We start from the raw sequence: 19,879 nt of genomic DNA on the forward strand, positions 1-19,879 counted from the left end.
CTATAGCTCAAAGGTAGGTGTGTTTGTTGTACAGGGATAGCAGGATGCACTTATGTGATGCACATGACTGAACCTACTCTCTATATATTTTTGATATGGACTGTAAAAGGCCCAAAGAAAATATACCATATACAATCCTACCTTACGCGGCGAAGGGTAGAAATTCATCCTTTTCTAGAAACACAGTTATCACAAGCAGAAGGAAAAGAAAATGCACAAAAAATGGAAAGGACATCCGTATTTTATATTACATTTGTCCTATTCAAGTGGGGCATTAATATGCCACAAATGCAATACACAATTTGCTCTTCATCAAACTTAGATTGTGGTGGAAGGTAGATTTCTGTAACAGATGGCAACCCTTTAGCAGTAGATAGCACATACTTAAGGTTATTACAAATCCCAATTCTCTGGTGTGGATATTTCAACTGTGTTGCAGGTATAGAAGTGCTTAAATCCTTCCTGCCTCTTCCAAACACAGACAATCACAGCATCAGAAACAATCACCAACCGGCTTCATAACTGGAACTTAACTTACACTTTGCACACACTGCACTCAAAGGAAATTGAATAATAACTTTACTCTCACACATGTGTACTACCCTCCAGAGAAGACATGATTTTACACTTGCTAGATGATGATACACACAGAATAACTGCAGTACACAATTTCGAACCACAATCCATTGTTTACACACCTGCAGTTGGGCAGATAAACCACATACTTTCAAGCGTGGAGATTACAAGCTGGACACTGCATACTGGGAGGCACACAAGACTACAGCAGGCAATTTACTTAAAGAGAACAATTAGCACACTGATAATCCACTAATTGAGCAGGAGCTATTTAGGTCTTTGTACGTGGAATGTGCATTAACATATCATATGGAATAAAATCCACCATCAGTAGGGAAATTACCAAGACAGTACATGAGCCAAAAGCTCTTGAGGTTAGGGCAGTAATGGAAGACGGTGTGTGAGAGCATCTTTTTCATCCGAGTTCTGAATACAGCTCACAGCTAGAAAGTCTGAGACTGTATGACTACAGGAAATTCGTTGGTAGCAAAGTGGAGAGGGAAAAGCAGCCGATTTGTGGCATAGTTTTTGCAAGGTAAACAGGCATGCCCTCATAACAGCACGTAGGTCTTAAGAAGGCATGATAATTTACAATGAACATGGCATAAAGAGACATCAACATATTACTGAGACTCTATTGAGATATTCTCAATGCTCCAAATTAAAATATTTTCCAGGTTATGCATACAAAAACACGTCTACTTAAATTAACTTGGAAGGGGGCACATCTGTTGTTCGCTAGTGCTCAGACAGGTGCTGTGCATGTTACAGGCTCACACAAGAAGGAATAAAGGATCTCTCACAGTGAGTCATGTTTCATCTCTTGACGACCGTCTTGGATCGGCCACTGTTTAAAAGAGACCACACTCTAGCTTACAGCATCCATTTTAGGACATCTTCATTCCTCACTCCTTATCCCTGATCCCTACTTCTCTTCCATCATATATTATCCCTACTTCTCCTCCATCATCCCAACTTCTCTTCCATCATCCCAACTTCTCTTCCATCATCCCTACTTCTCATCCCTGCGTCTCATCCCTGCTTCTTATCCATCATCCCTGCTTCTTATCCATCATTCCTGCTTCTTATCCATCATTCCTATTTCTCATCCATCATCCCTAGTTCTCTTCCATCATACATCATCCCTACTTCTCATCCATCATACATCATCCCTACTTCTCATCCATCACCCTTACTTCTCATCCATCATCCTTGCTTCTCTTCCATCATCCCTACTTCTCATCCATCATCCCTACTTCTCATCCATTACCCATCATCCCTACTTCTCACCCATCATCCCTGCTTCTCATCCATCATACATCATCCCTACTTCTCATCCATCATCCCTCCTTCTCTTCCATCATCATACTCCTCATCCCTGCTTCTCATCCCTACTTATCATCCATCATGCCTACTTCCCATGCCTCAGCCATCATCCCTGCTCCTCATCCATCATCCCTACTCCTCATTCCTCATCCTTCAGTCATACCAACACATTTTCAGTTTTGTGAAACACACCTTCACACTGATTGGTTAGGAACAGCCAATCAGAATTATGAGAGAGAGCTGCATTCTCACAGCTCTGCTGGTTTGGGAAATACAAGGAGCCCACAGCTAGGGCCATAAATCAGCTCTCGGAGAAAGGGTTATACAGTTCATCTACAGTTTATCAAAAATCTTTCTGGTTTCAGAAAAGAAAAGAACAGCTCTCAGAGATAAAAGCAGCCTCGGATGTAAACATGTTATATGTTACAAATAAAAAGCAGGCTCAGATTCAAACATTTTATTTGTTACAAATAAAAATGAAACCAGAAAAGGTTTGGATGAACTGGATTGCACTGTCACCAGAGTTGGTGTTAAACATTTTGTTTCTACATATGAAACTGAAACCAGAAAGGTTTTCGGTTGAACTGTAGATGACCTGTATAACCCTTTCTCCAAGAGCTGATTTATGGCCCAGGCTGTGCACTCCTTGTATTTCCCAAACCAGCAGAGCTTTCTGCAGAGGCCTGTGCAAACAGAAAAACACTGATTAAAATAAAATGAAATATTGTACAGCCTTGAATTCACGGGAAACAAACACAGTTGCATTTCCTCTCATCCCTCTTCACCCACCATGTGCAATGAGGAGGCTGTTTTTCATTGAAATAGAATGCAGCTCTCTTAACTCTGATTGGCTGTTCTCATAACTCTGATTGGCTGTTCCCAAACAATCAGTGTGAAGGTGTGTTTCACAAAATTGAAAATGTGTTGGTATGACTGAGGGATGAGGAATGAGGAGTAGGGATGATGGATGAGGAGTAGGGATGATGGCTGAGGCATGAGAAGTAGGAATGATGGAAGATGGATGAGAAGCAGGGATGAGAAGCAGGAATGAGAAGTAGGGATGATGGATGAGAGGCAGGGATAATGGATGAGAAGGAGGGATGAGAAGTAGGGATGATGGAAGAGAAGTAGGGATGATGGAAGAGAAGCAGGGATGATGGAAGAGAAGCAGGGATGATGGAAGAGAAGCAGGGATGATGGAAGAGAAGCAGGGATGAGACGCAGGGATGATGGATGAGAAGTAGGATGATGGATAAGAAGTAGGGATGCTATATGATGATAAGTAGGGATGATGGATGAGAAGTAGGGATGATGGAAGAGAAGCAGGGATGATGGATGAGAAGTAGGGATGATGGATGATGGATGAGAAGTAGGGATGATGGATGACAAGCAGGGTTGAGAAGTAGGGATTAGGAGTGAGGAATGAGGATGTCCTAAAATGGATGCTGTACTAGCTGCACTATCTTATTCTGGATGTCTGGCAGTTGGGTTGGAAGGTTTCCAGCTGGCCAAGGGTTGGCAAACATTTTGGCATAACAGTGGGACAGTACTCAGCCTTTGCAGCAAGGGGTGTCGTTATCCTGATGAGAACTCAGCGAGAACACTGCTTATTGTAGACTCAGCAAGTTTGTGAACAGGATTATCTTTGACTGCAACATAAATGCCCAACTGACATTTGGCAGCAGACCAGGACTCGATGAAGGAACAGGGATTTCTACTGACATTGTTTGGACTCAACCAGGAACTCCGAAACAGGGCAGTTTGGAGTGGTTTTAACAGATCCTTTGAAGCTTGATGCCTCTGTCTCTTGCGCATAATATTGAGAGTATCCAGCAAAATGCCATTTCACATCTTACCTTGAATGTTACCTTTAACAGCTGCCATATGTGACATTGATGTAGTATTGTAGTTTGACTCGGAGGCAACAGGGAATTTAATTCATGTTAGGTATGCATCTTTTTAAGACCTTGCCAGTAGGCTGTCACTCAAACCCAAGATTATATGAGCTGTAAAAGGCACAGAATTAATGTCTAGGTCAGTCTCTCAATATGAAGAAGTACTGTTTATTCAGTGTGGAAGATAACACAGACATTCCAGGATTAATTCAGTTTGACATTATAGATGCCCACTCATTTTAGGCTATTCTTCGGGATGATGGTCCATCCAGTTGTCATCACTATATTATGACAGTACTTGTTTTTATGTTTTGACTGAAAACAAACTATCTCCAAATTTAGCACATTCGGTGACCACAGCTGTGGGAAAAAACTGTTACCAGTGGCTTATTCCTATTACAAATGTTTTTTTTTTTTTTTAAAGCAAGGACAAGGTCAAAACACTTCCTTTCCACATGCCTTAAGATTGCCAAATAGATCTGGCCCGCCTTCATTTTTTATCCAAAGGCCAAAGTAAAGCTACAACCATGAATAGACTATGGGGCATTAAATAACAATTTAGATTCAGTACCTTTTTTCTCTCAATCCATGTTTTTGGTTCAAGTGAAAGCTGTCACAGTCTACACTAAATAGGAAATATGCTTTTATTTGAAATCCAGGTTATGCCCTTTGCAATGCTCTGGAGGCTCTTCAGTTTTTTGTTAATGATGTTTACAAGGAACTTTCAATATTTATGACATCCTGATTTTCTCGGAATCGGCTGAGAAGCATGTAGCTCAAGGGTGCTTCTTTTCACTATTCGTGAACATAGACTGCACTGTAAGATGGCCAACTTAACATGTCTCAGGTGGTACACACAATTCTGTGACCCATATAGAAGCTTGGCAACTAACATAAGACCCCTTTTTCATGTCATTAGTAATTGCTTACTGACAACAAAACTACTGGCAGTGACATCTTTTGATGTGTACAGGGCATTTGACACAAATAATTGGGAGGGCTATTTCAAGGTTTTGGGTTTGGCGGAGAGATCATGAGCTCTACTCTATTGAATATAGGCAAAACTATACTTGAGCTTTAGACAATGCACAGAGGAACAAGATTGGGAGCTTATCCCCCTCCTTTCTCACTGTACTTATACAGTCAATTGTGACAAAGCTCCACAGAGAGGGAATTATCACTCTTATGTCTGCCACACCTCACTGATTAGGAGATAACAATGTGACATCTTCAACAAGTGCAAACTTCAACTGTGTGGCAAACCCATACATAACCTTCAGGGTCTGCAGCAAGCATTTGAGATTTACCAGGGCAGGTTCTTTGTGTTTGGGTTTTTGTTAACCATTTTCAAAGAGACTTTAAACCGAGAGAGGGGCAGCTACAGATCCACAAAGCACTGGAACTACTGTTAGGGCTCAGTGACCATAAAAGAGTAAGTAGGTTATACTCCACTTTGGTGAATATGGCCAAAAATTAATCTAGGTACACTAGGAAGTGTGTGGGCAGAAGATCAGGGTAATGAACTACTGGACACAGATGGAAAAGGGTTGTAGAATATCCAATCAGGTTATCCAGAAACACCAAGATTCAAAGAGATTTAATACAACATTCTATATCATACATATTTGACTCCATGTCGCCTCCATAAAAATGTTTCCAACGGTGCAAGATATATGTCCGACATGCTGAGTTGAAAAAGCTAATCTGTTGCACATGCTGTGGTCCTGCCTGAACTTAACAAGTTACTGGTCCGAGATACTTGACTATACTAAACAATTACCAGATTTGAATACATCACTCAAACCCAGTACTAGTTTGTTGGGTCTCGTGTTAAAAATCACAAAACCGCTAAATGGGTAGTAAACGTGTTGGCCTAGTTTTATTGTTGGCCAAAAGGCAAATAGCTATGATGTGGTAATATAGTGATGCTCATAAACTGCACAATGGAAAAGGGAACTTAATGATAAAAAGGAAATCAAAGGTACAGCCTTATCCAACAGCAAAGAAAATAGTTAATCATACACAGACCTCAATCTGGGACACAATGGCCCTCATTCTGACCTTGGCGGTCTTTTCGCAAGACCGCTGAGTTACCGCCGCGGTGAAGACCGCCGACCGCGGCGGTGTGCCGCTGTGCGCATTCTGACCGCTGGGAGCGTTCCGCCGGAAAACCGCCAGCAGCCACACTGGCGGTCGGCGGGAAAGTGGAGACTGGTCAACCTCCACCGCCACGCCAGCAGAACACCGCCCACAGAATTACGACCCACATTTCTGTGTGGCGGTCTTCTGTTGGCGGTCTTCTGTTGGCGGTCACGTCCCTATGGCTCCCGTCGCCTCCCGGAGGACCAACGCACAAGGTAAGTTGATCGTCCGTGAGGGGAGGGGGTGGGGGGGTGTTGTGTGATGTGGGCGTGCATGGGGGTGTGCGTGTGAGTGTGTAGAGGGGGTGTGTGAGTGCGTGTATGCGGGCGGGGGGTGCTGCTGTGTCTATGGGTAATGTGTGCTGTTCGGCAGGTGCGCATGTCGGCATGTATGTGTGCGGGTATGTGTCCCCGTTGTGTATGTGTGTGTAGGGGGTGTGTATATGTGCATGTTGGGGGTGTGTGCATGTCGGGGTACATGTATGTGCATGTCGGGGTGGGGAGGGGGTTCGTACCACCTCTGGGGGGTGGCAGGGGGGTGGAGGGTGTGGGGGGAGGACTCGGGTGGGTAGTGGGGGAGACCCCTATCAGTGCCAGGGAAGGAATTCCCTGGCCCCGATAGTGCTTACCGCCATGGTTCGCACGGCGGTTCCCGCCCGCAAGAAACCGCGGCGGTAGGCAGGGTCATAATACCCTTGGCGGTCTTGGGACGACCGCCGGGCCGGAGTGCGCAAACTCCAGCCCCGCGGTCATGACCGCCGTGGCGGTCGGAGTGGAGAAGTAGCGGTCGGTCGCGGCGGGGACCGCCGCGGTCAGAATGCCATTTTTAATACCGCCGGTCTGTTCGCGGTCCGACCGCCGTCTCTCCGCCGACCGCCAGGGTCAGAATGAGGGCCAATTTCTCTTAAGGTAAGGGGAAATTATGATCATAAGCCCCTTGAATGACTATTGGGCAATGCAAGAGATGTACGTCAGGTATCACTCTGCTCGAAAAGTGACCCCATTTGCGATTCCAACTGTAAATACACATGATGTACATTGTCGTCATAGGTATTCACGTGTATAATACAGAGCAAAATATTTAAACCCACCTAAAATACACAAATACAAGAAGATTTAGTAGGGGTTTTAGTAAGGATCGAATTGTCCTATCGTATCCTTTACTATACTTTCAGAAGTTTCATGCACACTGCATGATCTTACATCCAGTTGTTGGGATGCCATACTTGTTATCATCAGGAATCTGCCACACTGTGTCTGGTGAAAACCTTGTAGATTTATGTACTGTATACAGTTCCTTTCAGTGTAGATATTAAGTTACTGTATGAATGATGATTAAACCACAACGTCCATTTTTTTTTTTAAAGGTAGCTTAAATATTACATTTCCAGAAGAAAAAAAAACCCTTGTCGTGTGTAAACCTTCAAAAGAAGCCGGAACATGTTGTCACAGACTGTATGCTTCAAGTACTCCACAGTTAGGCTCGATAAGTCACTGTTGCCATCATTCTGCATCTATGACATGTTATTTTCAAACGAAAATTACACCCCAAAATACACATAAGGCAAGTAAGCAAAACATTTATTTCATGTATAAGGCATAAGCAGTTTTTCTTTAAGCAGTAAGTATTCATCACCATCCAAATAACTAATGTAATTGTAATTATTATTTAAAGAATACATGCCATTATATGCAACAGGATTTCAGTTGTCAAATCCCCTTCAGAAGAAAGGCTTTCTCTGAGTTAATATGATGATTTTATTCTAAGGCAGAATACAGCCTAGGAACACTGACCTTTATAACACTCAAAAGGCATTATCTGCCTTTAACAAAAGGTGTTTCTTACACTGTATTTTCATTTGTAATTTGACTATGATAAACAGCTCATTTTCAACATTGTAGTGAACACAGTCACTCCACTGAAGATTTTAGAAGAGCCTGCAGTAACAATAAAAGTAAACCAAATAAACTGCAGCTGTGCATACACACTGTGGCTTAAAACAGTTGTAGATTTACCCAAGTTTGGACAGTTTAATAAAAGAAATAAAATACACTCAGTTATTAGTTGAACTCGACCATTACCAAGTAATACAAATATAAATTCAGTTTTGTAACTTAAAACTGATTCTGTGGCTTTAGCTTCACATAATTAATCCTTTTTACATGACAAATAGGAAGGTTTGTTGTTGGTATTACCATAAATCAACATTCTTCTGTCTAGTTCTACATCACTGCCTCACAAAACAATACTTGTATTGCTAAGTGATTACAATATTTTTATTTCAACAGTTTCCCCTTCCTCTTTCTGCTCCATGAATAATAGTACTGAAGTGAACAATCGTCCAATAAAGTATGGTCTAGGTCTAAATTGTAATTTTTTGAATGTCTTAAACAATTAGAATACCCAACAGGTTCATCTGGTCAGTTTAAGTCGCTCTCTCTCTAATTTTTATAAGACTAACGTTCCTTAGTTGCCATTGTCACAAGTCTGGTGTTTCTAGCCGAACATAAATCAGTGGGAGAGATAAGGTAAACTTTCTATGACAAACTGAATTAACTTTGCAATTGGGGCGGAAATGGCAGACCCAGTATTTCCAACGAACGTATCATTTTCACACAGGAAGTGTGTGCAAATCGTTACATCTTGAAAATGCAAAGCTTTATTCTTTCAGCCACACTGTACTGTATAACTGAGGGGGTCCAAACTCTATTTTTATAATTTTTTCCTGTGTTACAAGTAGCGACCAGTCAAATAATTAAATGGCAAGTTGCAAATCTTCAAGCTCCTTTAAAAGGTCATCTTCTTTTTGGATTTTTTCAATCTAGAAAAAGAGCAAATAACATAAAAGAAGTTATTTGTCACATTTATTTTACCACATAAGAGCTATTAAACAAGACTGAGGTTTTCAGTAACTCATGTTACATTAAATTACCAGTTTATTTCTAGTCTACCTTTTAATAAACACAATATTAGCAGGATTTTTATATCATTTATACAAGGGCATGCAAAGTAGTTCTGCTGTACACAGCTGCCCGGAGCCTGTTCATCATAGTTAGGTTTATTCAGAAGTAGGGTTCAAGTTCTAAGGTGGAGAGCTCATTTGTAAATGATTACCTAATTCCAACTCCAGTGTTCTAGAAAAGGCTAACTTATGGTTCAGGGCAAAGTTTTCAATGACACTTTTACCAAGAGTTTTCCTGTGAGCTGCGATCCTTATTGCAAGGACATTGAACCTGCAATATGACCTTCTATGGGTCACAATTTGGTTGGACAAGATGGAGGGTGAGGGGTACTGTGTGGTAGAAGGAAGTAGCCTCTGATATTCTGAAGAGAAGTGACTATGGGGCCACCATTTAGCAGATGGACGAGGAGCAGTCACGAAATGTGAGTAAAATGAGTTCATGAACAGTTTTCTGTGTAAATTAAAACTTCAGCTCCTTTACCAACACTGTGGTAAGGAGCAAAAAAGGTGAGATAGCACCACCAGCAATGAAATATAGGTGACACCCAAAAATTGAAGTATAATAAGGTAGACATCTAAGAAAATTGGAGAAGCAATAAAGAAATACAGATCAACTGCTTTGCCACACTCAATTCATCTGAAACTGTGTACAGAACATGGTATTCGAAGAAAAGGAAACAACATGGAAATAAGTGTTAATTCAAAACATACAAAAAACTGCTACCACATGTAATTAATAACACACCAAGTCTTCAGATGAAATCCACAGACTTCCAACAAAACACCTGTGCTTAGTAAAAACCTACATAGTTCAGACCAATGACACTGGTTTGATCCTCCCCCCCCCCTTTCTGCACCCAGCGTGGTTCCATTATACCCAAAGGAGCTGCAAAGAAAATCCAACTATTTTATAGGAATCCATCTTAAATATGTGCAATACAAGAACATGCTATCTCCATTCCTCTCCATAATTAGGTATTTCCTAGATTGCTACTAAGATGTAAAAATCACATATCTACTAACGATCAAATCGGGACCCAGGTTCCACTAACAGCTTTCAATTTCTCAATAACTTGCCTCTTCAATAAATACAAATGTATCACAGCTCGCCATGCACTTCACCGAATTCGCTACAGTAGTTAAGTAGGTGACAGCATGCAAATCAAACCCCTAAAAACCCCAACGCACACACTGCATATCCAACGAGAGGAACATGTCTCAATTTCACCCTGGACCACTCAGTGACATTTGAGATGTCTGACCACAGGAGACATCTTATTCATGGACTTTCAAGAAAATGTCCTAGAATAGCTTGCCTCCTACCCGACTAACAGGAAGTAACTTGCAAAGATAGGAAAAAACATTTATGACCCTGCATTGATGTCACGTTTTGTCCCACAACCCCCTTTTTATTCTCCAATGTTGTTGAATCAACCTTTACATTGCACGACTTGCAAACTTTATGGAGGACTTTGGGTTTTCTGACTACCAATGTACTTGTGACACTCAAATATACCCAAATGTGTATTCCATAAATGACATCTGAAGTCATGTCACTCCAAAATGTAAAGCTGGACATTATAGAATTTCCATAAAATGATATAGAAAAACTGATTTCAATGGATAAACACTTTTTCAATTTTTTTCAAAGACCATATATTTAGGTTTAATTCTGGATTTCTATCTCAAAATCAAACTGTCGCCATCATAACTGTCAGACAAAAAATACTCTTTCTCCCTCATCACAACCATACTTCCTAACTTGTTCTTACTATCATCCTGCACTGCAAATAACCTTCTCATCATTTCAATTTCCTTAACATCCTTTCCTGCTTCTGTTACCTGCAAATCTTGGAATGTACAACAATCTACTGTCTTTTGGGACAAAGTCATAGGCACATCCATACCGCCAATATTTTTTTTTTTTTAAAGAAGAATGTTACTTATCTCCACCTACAATTCTTCACTGTTGGTATCATTTATGGATTCACATACTTGAATCATTTCCAGTCGTCAAGGAGGGAGTCTCTGGTAACACACAATACAACAAATGGTTCGTTGACAATGGTTTCATAGACAGAATCTTAGGCTGGAAAGCTTCTGAGTAATTGCTCATTTCAGGTTGCTTTAATGGTTTCCTTTTCACCTTTGGAGGAGTTTTTACTGTAGATTCTTTATTACTAAGTTGCCACTTGAAGATGAGAGGGTACAAACCATTTGGAGTAGCGTCCAGAGCACCTCACTCTCACTAGCTCAAGGTTGGGTCATTTTCAAAGAGCTGGACAGCAGACAAGATCAGTAACATTTTGCTTATTTCTCTTTGGTTAATTGGTGCTCTGCCCTGCTGTATTTTACTAAAGGCTCCCACCTAGACAACGGGGAATGATTCAAGCATGTGAATCCATGAAAGCACCAAAGCTCAACATACATATGAAATTACTACATTAACCACACTTTCGGTCACATCTATTGAGAAAGTTCAAGTACCCAATCACAGTAACCAGCTTCAAATCTATGATATCTATCAATGTCTTTTTATTATTTATTAAACACAATGCACATTTGAAATGTCTTATTTTATATGATCATGTAATGAGTTATGGTCTAGTCTGACCCCCGAGTTTCGACACCACGTTGTCAAATATGGAAGAATAGTTGAGGAAATGAGCCAACTGCAGCCAGCGGAGGTTCATCTAGTTCTCTATGTATTTAGACAGCACAGATTATTTTACTTGTCTGAAGTGTCATCCACCTTATCTTACAATGAGTGTCATCAGCAAAACAATGAAAGTAAACTTCTCAATGCCCAGTTAGGTAAAGGATTAGTCTTGTAAACCCATTTATTAAGCAAAAGAAAAACAGGTGCTTTGGAGGACTCTATAATCTGGAAATGTGGAACAGATGGACACTTGCACAATAAAACTTTGGTTTAACCAGTTCACAAATATTGGATGGTCAACAGTAATAAAAGTCACAGGAAATCTGAAAGGACCTAAGAGTGCTAAGCAACTTTAATTTGCTCTCATTCAAATATTGTTGACTACTTCAAATAGATTCTGCCCAGTAAAGGGACAAACTCCTCCCAGGTACTCCAAGTTATCCTTCTATGGGGCAATAGCTACCCGGTTATGCGTGATTAAAATTAGCTTTTTAGTCGAAGTGTTATGATAGTATCTTTCTGTAAATGGAATCCAACCACTCCTGCAGAGAGATTTTGATTAAAGACTGGATACTTGAAAATACAAAACTTAAAAAAACACCAAAACAAAACAATACCCAGCAAGAAGCAGCATCAAATTGACAAAACATATTTTTCATAAACTTTTATGTTTTAGCAGAACGACCACCAGGGCGATTTGGTGGTGCTGAATATGTGAGATCATCTTGGGGTCAGAGGGATAAGGGAATTGAATGTTAACATTATCACCTTAATATTATCCCTAATGGTGAATACTTTTTTTGAAGAAAAAAAAAAGAAAGAAAAGAAAAACTAAACAATTTTACAATTTGTTCACAAGTGACTTGGGATTGACATCTTGAATACTCACTAGTTGCAGGATGATCGGTCACTTCACTGAATTAAACAGATGCCCGGAGCTACTGTAGACAGATGGTATTTTATTATGAGTAGCTTCAGCATACATGATAACCATATGAATTCCGCCTAAGCAGGCTAAGTTTAGATGCTGGGTGACCACATGTGTTTGGAATTGAACCGGTACTCTGCAGACAGCATAGAATTTCGATATAAGCAAGGCAGCAACAAATGCTATCTGAACAACAACTCCAGACATCACTTGGCGGCTACATGAGTGATGAGGAAAGTTCATTATCATAAACGTAAATTGAAGAAAAAAAAATATAGAAATCCTGCATGTCAAAATTAAATAAAACAGAATTAATGTTAACCTGATTTCAACTATGTAAAGGAGAGTAATCTACACAGTGGATCTTGCTTACACAAAGGCTATTGGCTTTGGCAAAGTGTTTTTGCCATGTTGCACACCAGCCTGATTGCTGTTTATCATGGCTAAATGTTAGTGGAGAGGGGTAGATTGGGGTAGACTTGAGTGGGGTATATTACTGTGGGATAGAATAGAGTGGGTAGATTGTAGTGTGGTAGATTTCGGTAGAATGGAGTGGTGTGGGATAGACTGGGGTAGAGTGGGGTAGACTGGGGCAGAGTGGGGTAGACTGGAGGGGTGGGGTAGACTGGAGGGGGTGGGGTAGATTGGAGTGGAGTAATCTGGGATAGACTGGAGTGGAGTGGGGTAAATTGGAGTAGACTGGGGTGAACTGGGGAAGAATGAAGTAGGGCCTACTGGGGTGTGTCAGGGTAGATTGTGTGGAGTTGGACAGAGTGGAGTGGGGTAGACTGAAGTGAAGTGAGCTAGAATGGAGAGGAGTGGGGTAGACTGAAATGGAGTGGGGTAAGATTTGTGGAGTTCAGGGGCGTAGAAGAGAGGGATATAGAGTACAAGGGCGTAGAGTGGAGTGGCATAGAAAGGCTTGTTGTATAGAGGCATGTTGTAGAGCTTCTTAGACTGGAGGGGCATACAGTGGAGGGGCATGACCGTGGAGGGGCATGACCTAGAGTGGAGAGGCCTGATGTAGAGTGAAGTGGAGTGTTATAGAATGGAGTGGTGTAGAGTGGAGTATGCATGGTGCGGTAGCACACTGGCATTACAGACAACACATTTCCAATTGAAATGACCATTACATTTGCACAGATATACAGTTTTACTGTGCAAAAAACGATAATGTGTGCTAATGCCATCACCTAGTACACTGATGTGTTTTGAATGTATTCAAATATTTGTTCCCAGCACACTTCAGAATTACAACAAAATGTGCTTCATTTGTACATTGCTAATTCTGATATATTCCGAAATATCAGGACCATTCATTTACAAATAAAGTCAGAAATAGAAAGCAAGCAACTATGAATTACAAACCACAAAGCCAATGGTAAGCAACGGACAGAATGCATTTGCAGGAAAGCTTTCAGAATGCCTACAAGAGGTCGTTAGCAAACCAGACAGCTTGCCTGTGTGGTAGGCTTTAACCTTAAAAAAAAAAAAAAAAAAATAGGGAAATACAAAGAGCCAGAGAGTAATGGAGAATGTCTATAGTTGAAGGGCCTTATGTTTAAGCATCACACAGCAAGCATTCAAATCCAGGTTTGGAGGGTGGCAACAGCTGCGCGAGCACAGAGTACACAAGAATAAGCATGGTGGACACTGAAGTGTGGTAGAAGGGCCAAAAGGGCTGATTTAAATCACGGCAGATGTGTTACTCCATCACAACGGTGATGGATATGCCGTCCGCTGAAATCTAAATCCCATAGGCTGTACTGAGATTTCAATTTCGGCAGACAGGATATCCTTCACCCTTGTAACAGAGTAACCCATCCGCAAAGTTCTAAATCAGGCCTCAAGTCAGGAATAAACACAACAAAGGAGCAGGGGCCACCAGCCGAAAAAAACGAACTGAAAATTATTAGGAACTTAATTAAATGTTGGGAAAAACATTAAGAAAAGACTGCATGGAATCCAATGCCGGTCAATTAAAATGAAAGAAAGACTTCTGAACTTAAAAATTAGAAGAATACATCACTAAAGACAGCCCTGAAATCTGGAAGAACACATCATGTTAATGACCACTGGCCTAGGTTAAAAGATGTACATATCATACATAGCTGAAAATCAGTTTGTCAGATTACAATGTTATGGTCCATATATAGAGGTCAACATTACGTAATTACATATAGGTATAGTCCATAGTTGTCAAATGCTAAATACGGCACACATTTTCAGATCAATAATGCATAGTGCTCATCGCTGCTACGGATGACATCAGAGCCATGCTTGACGAAGGCAAAACTGCAGCGCTCATCCTCCTGGACCTCTCCGCAGCCTTCGACACCGTTTGTCACCACACCCTCCGCACACGCCTCAACAACGCTGGGATCCGCAGCAAGGCTCTCGACTGGATCTCTTCATTCCTCTCCGGCAGAACCCAGAGAGTCCACCTTCCGCCTTTTCTGTTCGAAGCCACCAAGACCATCTGTGGCGTCCCCCAAGGATCCTCCCTCAGCCCAATGCTCTTCAACGTCTACATGGCCCCACTCGCCAACATCGCACGAACCCACCACATCAACATAGTATCCTATGCAGACGACACCCAGCTGATCCTCTCCCTCACGAAAGACCCTACAACCGCAAAAAACAACCTCCACAATGGACTTCACGCCATCGCCAACTGGATGGAATCAAGCCGCCTCAAGTTAAACACTGACAAAACAGAGATCCTCATCTTCGGCACCGACCTCTCAGCTTGGAACGACTCCTGCTGGCCTACCTCCCTAGGAACCGCACCCACACCCACCACTCAAGCACGCAACCTAGGATTCATCCTGGACTCTGCATGACTCAGCAAGTCAACGCAATCTCCTCTTCCTGCTACAACACCCTTTGCATGCTCCGCAAGATTTTCAAATGGATTCCTGTTGAAACCAGAAAAACAGTCACTCATGCTCTTGTCAGCAGCCAATTAGACTACGGAAACGCACTCTACGCGGGAACTACGGCCAAACCCCAAACGAAAATGCAACTAATCCAAAACGCATCCGCCCGCCTCATTCTCGACGTCCCACGCCGCGACCACATCTCAGCCCACCTCAGAGACCTACACTGGCTACCCGTAACGAAGAGGATCACCTTCAAACTCCTCACCCAAAACCCTTCACAACACTGGTCCGGCCTACCTCAACGACAGACTCACCTTCCACACTCCTACCCGCCATCTCCGCTCCGCCAGCCTCGCCTCCATCCCCCGCATCTGCCGCACCACTGCCGGAGGAAGATCCTTCTCTCACCTTGCCGCCAAGACCTGGAACTCCCTACCGCTCCACCTACGCCAGACACAGGACCTCCTGACATTCAGGAAACGCCTCAAAACATGGCTATTCGATCAGTAGCTCCCCCCCCAGCGCCTTGAGACCATGACGGGTTAGTAGCGTGCTTTATAAACATCTTGATTGATAGTCCATTAAGCCTTCTGTGACATTGGATCAGAAGGAGTCATCTTTCAATACTATAATAAATTGTGGTTTTATGCTTGCTGCCACGACCGTTGAGGTTTTATAGTGCAGGATTTATTACAAGATGCTACTGTGTTCCAATAAAAAGTTTATCAACATAGGAAGCATGAAAAAATTAGAGGACACGTGAATTGGTCTTATTGCCAAATGTTGACCCTGTTCAATATCTATGTGGTAGGGAGGAACCTGAGGAAGTCGGCAAAACAAGCATATTTCCCCTGGTGCTATGCCTGATGCTGCCTCCACTTGCCAGCATGATTGCGCTACTAGACCCATTACTCTGAGAGAAGTTGCTGCCGCAATTAACTGGATCACACCAGGAAAAGCCATGGGCCTCAACAGGGTGCCTGGGGATTTGTTCATGGCTAAAAAGGAGATCTGGTCCCCTTATTTTGTACTCCTTTTTAATAACATCATAAATGGGCAGGGGCTGAGATCTCCCTATTTTTAAGAAGGGTCACAGGTCGGTTCGTTCTAATTACCATACAATTAGTCTTATTGACAGCCTGCAGAAGCTCTTCAGTCGCATCTTGCTGAGTAGACTTAGTAGCCTTTGATTTAGTTCCTAGGGAGGGGCTGTAGGCAGTCTTAATGAATATGGGAGTCCCAAAATACTTGATTAATGATATTAAGAGGCTCCATCTAAGGAATTATGCCCAGATTAGATATGGGCCAGTGGGGGAGCTGACAGATCCCATTCCGGTGTCCAAGGAAAGTGAGGCAGGGGTGCGTTCGGGCACCTACCCTATTCTTGTTATATATTAATTACCTAGTAGCTACCCTAGAGCTTTGTAATCACGATGCCCTCTGGCTAGCTAACAGGAAGGTCCGGGCACCATACTGGTATCAAAATCCCCAGTGGGCTTTCAAAATCTGTTGAACCAGTTTGCTGCCTTCTGCAGGAAGAGAGGACCGGAGATCAATCATAGTAAATCTAAATACATAGTTTTGAACCCCTGCCAGGCGGCAAGATCCAATCCAGTGCTTATTGGCTCCCCTTTAGAGAGAGTTTGCATCTTTAAGTATTTGGAGCTTACCCTCAGCCAACATTTTGGATGGTTACCTCAGATCCAAAAGAGCAAGTTCCGATTAGAACACTTTACTGGTGGTATTTTGAGAGCTCTGAAGGGTTCTAGCTTCCACCCAAAAACACCTGCATTGCAGGTTTATAATCTACAGGCCTTATGGGGGGCTTTGTATGGTGTGGAACTCTGGGGGCACAATAATATTAATGATCTAGAAGTAGCTAAATATAGTTTTCTTCGATCCCTCACTAAACTCCCTGTTGGTATCCCATTAGTGCCACTTAGATTAGACCTTGGCATACAACCCCTTGTCTCTAGATTCAGACTTAGACTTCTTTTGTATTGGAGGAAGATTTGGTCCTCACCTGACTTATTATCTTACTGGGCAGGTTTGGAAGAAATCTTAAAACTTTGCAGAGCCATTAAGATCCTGTGGTTGCAGTTCATTAAGTGCTGCTTTGAAGAAATTGGGTGTGGGGATTTGTGGGCACACCCGGAAACGTTATGTGGGGTTTCCAAACCTATGCTCAAGGGGCTTCATTGGAGGCATGTAGATGGTAAACTATATAGGTCCAAAGGGGTAGGCACTTTAACTTTGAGCTTTCTGGAGTTCAAAGATACTGTTTGGAAGAGTTCATGGATGCAATTGGGTCCCCGGTGCTAGATCTCTCAATTTTAAGCTTTGCGTGGGGACCATGGCTCTGCACTCATTTACTGTTGAGTACTAGCGTCCTCTTGTTGATGTTGAGTGGATTGCCCGCATTCTAGTGACTAATCCCCAAGGCCTAGATGAGTTAATGGGTTATTTAGTTGATTAACAGATTATCAGCTTTGATTTTTGGCTTATACAAATGTATGAAATAGCACCCTGGAGCCGTACTCTAATTTGTCAGATGCATTTTCACATGATGCCAGGTTCTTTTATGCTTCTGCGTTCTTATTACCATTTGTTTATGGATTTTAGTGTTTTAACAATGTATTGTATTTATAATGCTTTACTTTTATGGCAACAGCCGAAATAAAGAATTGACTTGACATATTTATATCAAATGGGGATTTACATATTTGAATTACACAATTACATTTTATTTTACATATTTAAAATGCTTGTTATATACTGTAATTTTTAAGGCCAATTGATAATAGGTGATCTCCACAGGATCATGTGCTTTTCAGTTAAATGCTGAGATTAAGACTCAAGCGCAGAACCACTGGTTGTAAAGTCAACAGGTTAGCCCCTAAAACACATCTTTAACAAAGCTCAAAGGCATACAGAAATGCTAAATTAATTTATACTTATCTCCGAAAGTTCAGAATTACATCTTAAACTACATTATAAGTAATTACACATATTTTAAATGCAAGTGTTGCTTTCAATTTTCAATTGAGCCAAATTAAACTGGTTTAAAAATCCAGTGGCAAAATTGCAATTCACAGTTAGCCTTTATAATTTACATTACAATTTTACATTAACTTCCCTCTTACAACGTTGACATGCTTTGTAGACACGGTCAAATGATCTGCATCATTCAAATAGAAAATAAATATACCACAGCCCTTCCCAGATGCAAGTATGGAATACAATACCTGGTTGATCTCTAGGGTTTTGCCAGAAGCTTGCTGCTCCTTCAACTGTTCAATAGCTTTTAATTTCTTAAAAGAGATAATGAAACACACAAATATGAGAAACACAGAAGAATATCTTCACTAGATTAACAATTGGGCTACTTGCAGAGGACAACAATTTGTTTATAAGCAATAGTTAAGTATCAAGGCATTTCCATTAAAATAACATTTCCAGTAGGATGAGGTGAGGATGGCCAAATGCTTTTGTACATACTATGGCAGAGCAAATACAACACCCACCCAGATCATGAAAGCCTCACAAAGGCAAAGCAAAAGCTCCTTAAGAGTCCTGTTGTCTCACCTTTAAGTAGCTTGGAACGTCTCAAGTTTTACACTGAAGCAGGTGCAGGTACGAAATAAAAATATATCTCAGAGAAATCACAATCTAAGGAAAAAACTGGTTAACTACCATAATATTAGAGATAAAAGGCTACAAGTCAACAGTTGCAAATACTTATGCGAAAGCCTATAGAAACCAATATCTTCTGATACATGTGTTTAAAAAAGTCTGAAAAATGAGTCCATTATTCATTTGGATTTTGAAGGTAATGAAAATCCTCCAATTTATGGTGGAAACTTTCCAGAGGAGAATCTTCTAATTCAATTTGCTGCAAGTATAGTGATGGGGCAATATTCAGCTGGCAGATTGTCCTCCAAACTTGTGGAATCTTCTTTAGCCTCTGCATGCTGTGGTAGACTGGGAACAGATGTAATTTGAGGCTGACGCAATGGTGCCTAGGTCAGATGCACCAAATGGATTGGTCCCGGTGGAAGTCGGGAAGGCAGAAAATGAAAACAATCTACATCTCGCTTGTCTGGAGGAAAAGCTTTCAAAGGTTGGCAAACGTTCTTCTGGTGCCCATACAACCACAACAGTACACTTCTAACAGCACCAGGGCCTCAGGTGAGGCACATAGAAACTTGCTGGGTGTCAGGTAGATGGCAGACAGTAGGGTCCACTGGTTAGTGGAGTACTTCCAGGAAAGGCCTCTTGCAGCTTGGTGTCACTATCTAGTCACAAAGGAAGTCATTCAACTAACCCTAGGAGTCCACTTCTTTGTTCTGTGTACAAGAAGGAGCAGATCTAGTCCTCTCAAGCCACAGACAACAGGTACAGTCCTCTTGACCTTCCATGGGTCCAGAAAGTGTTCTGAAGTTGGGGCCTGGTGGGGCCACGTTTATGCCTGGCACAAGCTGGTGGGGGTTACTCCTGGCCCCTTCCTAA

General features: G+C 41.7%; 1 protein-coding gene across 1 annotated transcript in view; it reads right to left on the reverse strand.

The window, feature by feature from the left end:
* Positions 1-7,502: 7,502 nt before the first annotated feature.
* EIF2A (eukaryotic translation initiation factor 2A) overlaps positions 7,503-19,879 on the reverse strand; it is a 161,887-nt gene continuing 149,510 nt past the window's right edge. The window contains exons 13-14 of the mRNA XM_069213360.1: positions 18,616-18,681; positions 7,503-8,760 (exon numbers count right to left, since the gene is read on the reverse strand). Coding sequence (XP_069069461.1) covers positions 8,695-8,760; positions 18,616-18,681 — 132 coding nt within the window. The 3' untranslated portion in view covers positions 7,503-8,694. The remainder of the gene's footprint in view (positions 8,761-18,615; positions 18,682-19,879) is intronic.

Source organism: Pleurodeles waltl, chromosome 11, assembly GCF_031143425.1.
Source record: "Pleurodeles waltl isolate 20211129_DDA chromosome 11, aPleWal1.hap1.20221129, whole genome shotgun sequence".
Taxonomy (NCBI): Eukaryota; Metazoa; Chordata; class Amphibia; order Caudata; family Salamandridae; genus Pleurodeles; species Pleurodeles waltl.